Source organism: Cornus florida, unplaced genomic scaffold, assembly GCF_030987335.1.
Source record: "Cornus florida cultivar Cherokee Brave unplaced genomic scaffold, ASM3098733v1 CherokeeBrave_3.0.0_Hap2_Chr04, whole genome shotgun sequence".
NCBI lineage: Eukaryota > Viridiplantae > Streptophyta > Magnoliopsida > Cornales > Cornaceae > Cornus > Cornus florida.
Genome location: NW_026775574.1, coordinates 87,091,532 through 87,100,330, shown reverse-complemented (window position 1 = coordinate 87,100,330; position 8,799 = coordinate 87,091,532). Strand labels below are relative to the sequence as shown.

General features: G+C 35.8%; 1 protein-coding gene across 1 annotated transcript; it reads right to left on the bottom strand.

Moving 5' to 3' along the window:
• Positions 1–248: 248 nt before the first annotated feature.
• On the bottom strand, positions 249–1,061 carry LOC132305281 (cytochrome P450 71A6-like). Its single transcript, XM_059802947.1, has 2 exons — positions 1,051–1,061; positions 249–804 (listed from the first exon to the last, which is right to left on the bottom strand). The coding sequence occupies exons 1-2, from the start codon at positions 1,059–1,061 to the stop codon at positions 249–251; spliced, it is 567 nt and encodes a 188-aa protein (XP_059658930.1).
• Between the last annotated feature and the right edge of the window lie 7,738 nt (positions 1,062–8,799).

The following is an 8,799-nucleotide window of genomic DNA, read 5'->3' as shown; positions in this document are numbered from 1 at the left end:
CCAATTGAAACTTGGATTTTCGGTATTTTGGTAACTCTGAACATATACTATATAGGTAATTGTGTCCTAAGTGGGAAACGATGTCCTAATGTGTTGTTCTTTCCTTTTCGATGATCAACAGTACTTTCCTCTTCTGTTCAACCTCTGAATTCCGCAGTCGATGTCAAGTCTGATTTGGTAACTGAAATTATACAACTCGACTAGGACTCATTTTGTAATCAAAATATGCCAATTGACAAAAATATATCTCATAAAATCTCCATGAAATCCCTAAACAACTCCCTTAACTTCTTCTCGCCTTCTCGTTCACTGTACTTCTTTCCCAATACTATGCAACACAATACATCATTTATCAGTGAGATTAACATTTCAGTTAAATTTACTGAAGGAAAAGAAGACTGTTCGATCTTCTCCAACAAAAGACTTGTTTCTTCTTCTCTCACTCTACGGAAAGACCGAACCCTTTTGTTATTCAGAAGTTGGAATACACAAATGCTTCTTAGTTGCCTACAATACTCTCCATAAGAACCGAATGCGATGTCCTTGTCACAGAAAAGTTTCATGGGAATGCTTGATTTAGGTCTGGTTGCGAAGTTGACATCTGCATCAGCAGAGGAGACTATGAGAGCGGGCTTGCTGCCGAGGTGAAGCAGCATGAGTGATCCATATTGTTGAGCTAATGTTTGGAGGGAGCGGTGAGAGAGCAATCCAAGTTGGTGGAGATTTCCAATAATTGGGAGCTTTGAGGAAAAGGTGGCGGATTTGTTAGGGTTTTTAAATTGGACAACAATTTCAAAAGAAGGCCTAAAGAGAAGAACAAAAGAAGAAGAGAGTAAAATAAAGAGTCAAATGAGAACAACATTTTTTGTTGCCCTGGTAAAGAGAAGAACAAAAGAAGAAGAACGAAACACCTTAATTTCGGGTGAATATAGCTTTTACTACTAGTGCATTATACATATGGGCATCTCCTCAGGGCACAGGGCAGCCTATGTGTATCTTCCATGGAATGCAACGTGTAATATATGTTAAATCTAGCAAACATTTTTTAACCTGTTTACCATTGATTTATTGCTATTAAATACTACCCTCACACAGTACTCTACACTTCAATTTATGACCTAAGCACAATTTTTCTTTTCTTTTGATTCATATTTTCTTGAAGAGGAATGCATGTTAAACTTCATGTCATATAGTATCATGACGATATGACATGTGAGTTGACAGCAAAGGGTAATTTAAGAGCAAAGTTTTAGGAGAGAAAATAGGAGAATGAAGAGATCGAAACCCCTCACCAAAGGAGAGAAATGACACGAGCTTGTATATTGTCATTGATAAATATATATATACTTTTAATTGATAAACACAACCTGATAAATATATAAATAAACTTTTGGTTGATGAGCAACTTTGATAATACGATTGTAAATATGATATTTAAATTTGCATTAATTATGTTAGAGTATAATGAGATTATGTTGATGTGTAAGTGTATATATGTATATGCGTTTGTGTGTAAGTAAAGATCAGGTTGTGTTAATGTCATGCAATCACGATCTTCATGGGGATTTTGATTAGTAGGACGAATGCTTTATTGCAGAATCTTCATGGAATTCAATTAGGGTTCTTGTGTATAGGAAGTGTACATGAAACAGGGCATCCAACCACCATTAGATGTTTGATCTGTTATACAATATAAGTGCAAAGGTTTTCTCTTTGATCATTTGATAGTTTGAGAGAGAGTTGAGAGGGAGAGGTAAGCTGGCTGATTTAAGAAAAATAAAAAATAAAAAAATAAATATGAATGTAAGCTAGATGATTTAGAAAGAAAAAAAAAATATGCAAAAAAAAAAAGGGCCAGATGGAACAAAAATGTTATTGTAATGCTATTCATGATGGACGTATTGTTGCTCTTTCCCGAATGCATCATATAACACGGTTTTCATACATATTTTCATTTTATTTGTGGACCCCAAATGTCTCTTTTATATATAAATACATAATGTTAAGTTATTAGTATTAGATCCTCAACAATCGAATCGTGAGTGACCACGATTACTCATATTGCAGCAATTATATACCTACACACTAAAAACAAAATACTCCATATCATATTAAATACATAATGTTAAGTTATTAGTATTGGATCCTCAATAATCGAATTTTGAATGATAACGATTACTTACATTGCAGCAATTATATACGTACACACTAGAAACAAAATACTCCGCATTAGAATGTTGAAAAGGAAAGATTCGGTAGTAATACTACCAAATATTATTAGCTGTAATAATGATATTTGGAGGATATTTGTTGTAAATAGAATATTGGTCAAATACTGTAAATTTGAAAATTATTAATTAGGCCAGCTAGTTATGTATGTGTATTCTCTCTTATAAAGAGAACCCGTGTAAACTTGTGAATACTGTGCTAATACAGAGAAAAAGTTTATTCTATATTTTTTCCTTTCAAGTTTATATGATATCAGAGCCACCCTAGGGAAAAAAAAAAAAAAACCCTAATTTTCTTTTCTACACAATTTCTTCGCTGATCAATTATGTCTGACGTTTCCTCCATGTCAACCTCGCCTATCACAACCCAGTCAACTAATACGACAACCCAAGCCCCCAGTACTAATTCTCACTCGGTTCACATCACTAATATTCGCCTTAATGGTGACAATTATTTACGGTGGTCCCAGTTCGTTCGGATATACATCAGAGGGCGGGAAAAGATCGGGTACTTGACGGGAGACAAGAAGGCACCAGCATCGGAGGACCAAACGTACGTGACCTGGGATACAGAAAATTCAACGGTGATGAATTAGCTTGTGAACTCCATGGACGAGGATATTAGCTCCAACTATATGTGCTATTCCACGGCCAATGAGCTCTGGGACGACATGAATCAGATGTACTCTGATTTGGAAAATCAATATCAGATCTACGAATTGACTCTAAAACTTGGTGAGATTCGGCAGGGAGAAGACTCGATCACCAAGTATTTCAATTCATTGAAGCGTTTTTGGCAAGACAAGGATCTGTTCAAAGATTATGAATGGAAATCCACTGAAGATGCCAATCACTACAAATGGACCGTGGAGGCTCATCGCATTTACAAATTCCTTGCTGGGCTCAACATGGAATTTGATGAAGTACAAGGACAAATCATTGGCAGGACTCCACTTCCTCCAATTGGTGAAGTGTTTGCTGAGGTTCGAAGAGAAGAGAGCCGCAGATATGTAATGTTGGGGAAAAAAACTACCAGCAGACCTGTTGAGAGTTCTGCCCTTATTATTGCAGAGACTGCTGCTAATAAAACAATTGATTTTCAGCAAAAAATTGAAGAAAAGCCACGGGTCTGGTGCGACTTCTGCAACAAACCGCGCCATACTCGGGAGAATTACTGGAAAATCCATGGATAACCAGCGAATTGGAAGAGTAGCAAGCCTGGTGACAGAAATAGGCGTGCAGTTCCTACTGCTAATGAAGTTGAGACAAGTCCCTTAAGTAGGGAGCAGATGGATCACCTTCTAAAGCTGTTGAAATTTAATTCCTCATCTAGTATTCCTAGTGTTTCTCTTGCACAAAATGGTAGTGCATTTAATGCCCTTTCTTTTTGTTTAAATTATACTCCATGGATCATCAATTCTGGAGCCTCTGATCATATGACCAGCCTTTCCAATCTTTTTAGCACTTACTCATAATGTTCTGACCTTGAAAAAATTAGAATTATAGATGATAGTTTCTCACCTATTGCAGGAAAATGTTTAATAAAATTATCCGAGAATATAGATCTTAAATCTGTTCTCCATGTCCCTAAACTAGCCTATAACCTTTTATCTGTGAGTAAACTAACCAAAGAATCTAATTGTCGTGTAATTTTCTATGATTCTTACTTTGAATTTCAGGACCGGAGCTCGGGGAAGAAGATTAGCAGTGATAAGATAATAGATGGACTTTAGTACATTGATGGGGACTTCTCCAGTAATAAAAAGGCTCAGGGCCTTAGTAGTGTTAGTTCTAACTATATTTACGAACAAATAATGTTTTGGCATTTAAGACTAGGACATCCTAGCTTTCCATATCTTAAACATTTGTTTCTAGCTTTATTTAAATGTTTGGATCGTTCATCATTCTATTGTGAGAGTTGTTGCTTATCTAAGAGTCATCGTATTACTTATTTGCCAAAACCTTATACTTCTTCAAAACCATTTTATTTAATACATAGTGATGTTTGGGGACCTTCAAGAGTCACTACTATCTCTGGGAAAAAATGGTTTGTTACTTTTATAGATGATCATACCCATTTATGTTGGGTTTATTTGATGAATGAAAGTCTGAGTTTGAAAAGATTGTTAAGAATTTTTACACAATGGTTGAAACTCAGTTTCAAGCAAAAATTAGCATTTTTCACACCGATAATGGAACCGAGTATTTTAATTAAATTTTGGGGAGTTTTTTTTAAAGAAAAGGGTATCCATCATCAGTCTAAATACCCCTCAACAAAATGGAATTGCTGAAAGAAAAAATAAACACTTACTTGAAGTGGCTCGTGCTATAATGTTTTCAATAAATGTTCCAAAATATCTTTAGGGGGAAGCTGTTTTAACAGCTTCGTATTTGATTAATAGAATGCCTTCACGTGTTTTAAAATATAGCATGCCATTAGAATGTTTCAAAAGAATTTTTCCATTATTAAGGATAATTGGATTTACCTATAAAGGTTTTTGGCTGCATAGCTTTTGTTCATATACCCAATAATACTCGGTCCAAACTTGATCCTCGAGCTGAAAAATGTGTTTTCATAGGGTATGCTTTTAATCAAAAGGGATAAAAGTGCTATAATCTCCAAACAAGAAAATTTTATGTGAGTATGGATGTCTCTTTCTTTGAAAATAAATCATACTTTCCCAAAAATTCTCTTCAGGGGGAGAATGAGGTGATGGAAGAAATTTTTTGGAATTTATATCCTACTCTTTTACCAAATGTGATTTTGACTCCTTTACCTCATCCTACTGTTATTCCTGAAATTCAAAGTTAGGAACAATGTGAAAAAACTAATGAAAACAATGAAGGGAATCCTAGTCATATAGTGCCAAACATTACTGTATCTGAAACAGGGGAAGAATCACTATAACCAGGCACTAAAGTTCTCGATACTGTACCTCTGGTTTATACTCGGAGAATACCTCATCAAAAGAGTCAAAGTTAGCCTATTCCTTTTGGAAATTATCAATCTCAACCTTCAGGAACTGGACCTCTAGATATCACCGGTAATTATGTTCCTAACTCATCTTCAGTTCCTATTGTTTCTCCTAACCAAGAACTATCAGACCTTGATATTCCTATAGCTATTAGGAAAGGTATTCGAATCAAATATCCAAATCCAAAATATCCCATTGCCAAATACCTTTCTTGTGAAAAACTTTCTCATACTCGTAGGGCTTTTACCTCAAAAATCTCACACTTGTTTGTCCTGAGAAACATTCAGGAAGCTCTTGATGATCTGAATTGGAAGTTAGCAGTGATAGAAGAGATGAATGCTCTTAGAAGAAGTGGTACTTGGGAGATAGCTGATTTACCTAAGGAGAAAAGAATAGTAGGCTGTAAGTGGGTTTTTACTGTGAATTGTAAAGCTGATGGTAGCATAGAGAGGTACAAGGCAAGACAAGTCGCAAAAGGGTTCACCCAGACCTATGGAATTGATTATCAGGAAACTTTTGCTCTTGTAGCCAAGATAAACTCAATCAGAATTTTGTTATCTTTGGCTATGAATTTCAGCTGGCCATTGCACCAGTTAGATGTAAAAAATACCTTTTTAAATGGAGATCTTGAGGAGGAGGTCTTTATGAATCGATCACCTGGGTTTGAGTGAAAATTGGGACCTAATAAAGTCTGTAGACTGAAAAAATCTTTATATGGTCTCAAACAGTCCCCTAGAGCTTAGTTTGAGCGATTTAGGAGAGCTGTAAAGAATTATGGCTACTGTCAGAGCCAAGCTGACCATACCATGTTCTACAAACATAGTAAAGAAAACAAGGTTGCATTGTTAATTTTCTATGTGGATGATATAGTCTTGACAGGTAATGACAATGAAGAATTGGAGAGACTGAAAAAAAAACTTGCAGCTGATTTTGAGATCAAGGATTTGGGTGCATTAAAATACTTTCTAGGAATGGAGTTTGCTAGATCCAAAAAAGGTATATTTGTGAATCAACGTAAATATGTTCTTGATTTACTTAATGAGATAGGTCTGCTAGGATGTAAACCAGCCGAGACACCCATTGAGCCTAACTTTGCAGCCTTCTAAAGATGTAAAAGTTATGAATAGAGAGCAGTATTAAACACTTGTTGGAAGACTGATCTACTTGTTGCATACACGTCTAGATATAGCTTTTGCAGTCGGTATGGTTAGCCAGTTCATGCATTCACCTGGACGAGAACACTTTAATGTAGTCTACAGAATTCTCAGATACCTAAAAGTGACCCCTGGAAGAGGTCTATTGTTAAAAAACCGTGGGCATTTGCAAGTTGAAGCCCATACTGATGTGGATTGGGCTGGGAGTGCTATTGATAGATGGTCAACTTCTGGCTACTGCACCTTTGTTGGAGGTAACCTTGTCACTTGGCGGAGTAAAAAATAGAATGTAGTAGCAAGAAGCAGCGCAGAGGCCGAGTTTAGATTAGTTACTCATGGAATTTGTGAGGTGTTATGGATTAAGAGACTATTGGATGAATTAAAGGTCTTTAATCCGTTGCCTATGAAAATGTACTGTGACAATAAAGTTGCTATTTCGATCGCTCACAATCTATTGCTTTATAACAGAACAAAGCATGTGGAGGTAGACAAACACTTCATCAAGAAAAAGCTCGAAAAAGGATTGATCTGTATGCCGTACATTCCTACTACTGAGCAAGTTGCAGATGTGTTTACAAAAGGACTTCCTACAAGACAGTTCGACAAACTAATTGGCAAGCTGGCTATGGAGGATATCTTCAAACCAGCTTAAGGGGGAGTATTGAAAAGGAAAGATTTGGTAGTAACACTACCAAGTATTATTAACTGTAAATATAATATTTGGAGGATATTTCTTGTAAATAGAATATTGGTCAAATATTGTAAATTAGGAAATTATTAATTATATGCGTGTATTCTTTCTTATAAAGAGAACCCGTGTAAACTTATGAATAGTGTGCTAATACAGAGAAAAAGTTTATTCTATATTTCTTCCTTTCAAGTTTATAAGTCTATATCATAAGCTTAGAAAACTTTTAAATAATGTTTATAAGAAAAACAAAATATTAATGCATATAATTGTATGATTAGACCTGTCACCAACCACAATAAATATATGTGAATATATTAAAAGAGGTTGAGGTGAATTTTTTTTTTTTTTTTTTCTTTTTATCATTTGAAAGGCACAAAGGCCAAGTCAAAATGGCAGTACAGAGGCATAAGCCGAGCCAAATAAAGGCATACAAATCATGAAACAAAAGAATAAAATGAAGAACAAGCTCTAGATTTGTTAAGAAAGAGCCACCGCTCTAGAACGAAAACCACCAAGGGAGAAGAGCAGTAACTGGAGTGACCAAATGTCAGCTAATCATCAAGGTAACAGCTCCAAAGTTACATCCACAAGGCATCTCCACACACCCAACCCTGCATAAGATCAAATTAAGCAAGGGAAAACAAAAATCGACCTAGATCAGAGATCTAAACGAAGGGAAAACAACAGATCCACCCTGTCGAGCTGGAAACAAACTAAACAAAAACAGATCTAGCAACCCAAAAACAAAAAAAAAGACGTGAAAAAACTACCCACACGACGAATTTATTGAGACACGCTGAAATTATTAACCTATGGGAGGCAACCAAAAGTCACCTCCCCTGTAATGACCAGGTCTTTTTCCTCCTTTTTCATTTTCAGCGATTTTCTTTTTTCGTCTTTTTCTCGTTTTTCATTTTTCCTTACATAACCTCACTTCTTGTGCTCGGATTTGATTCCGGTTTTGCATGCATTCATGGTATTTGATTTCCATGACATTAGTATTTTTACTTTTCTTGAAAAGCATGTTAGATTAGTACTTTTCTTGTAAAGGGCATGAATGCATACTTTAGTGTATTTATTTATAACTTTTGCGATTTTAGTGTAATTATGTAAAATAATTATTTTTTATTTTGGGGACCTTTTTGCAATTTATTTTGGAGATATTTTGAAAAAGAACCATTTTACAATTTTTGGAAAGTGTGACAAGTGCCATATTCTCATAGTGCCACTTGTTGGTAATTGGGTGGAAAGACTTGGTACCATAGTTTCTTGACAATTGGAAGGTGGAGAGTCATCCATGTGTTGGCCTAGGATTGGTGCACATGTAGCCTTTGATTTGTGACAAGTGTGGGCTTGGGATTTAGTCTTGGAAGAGGCATTGGATTAGTGACAAGTGTGGACATGTGTGTGTGTGTGTGTGAGGTAGTATAAGAGCACATAGTGAGTGGAGGTTCTCTAGATACTCCACTCCCCATTTTCACCTTCTCCTTCATCTTTTACACTTGTTCTTCATAACCCTAGCAAAGACTCCATTAGAGGAAAGCTTAGTATAGAACTTTGACTTCACATTTGGCACTCTTCCACTCACCCTAGACCTTTGACCTTGGGAGAGAAAGGATTTCCCCCACTCTCCTCTTCAAGAATCCTAAAGCTTGTTTTCCATTTTGTGCTAGCTAGCTTGGAATATAGAGATACAATTCTCTATTGACGTGGGGGTGGTAGTATGTTTATATTCTCAGTGTTTTATAGTC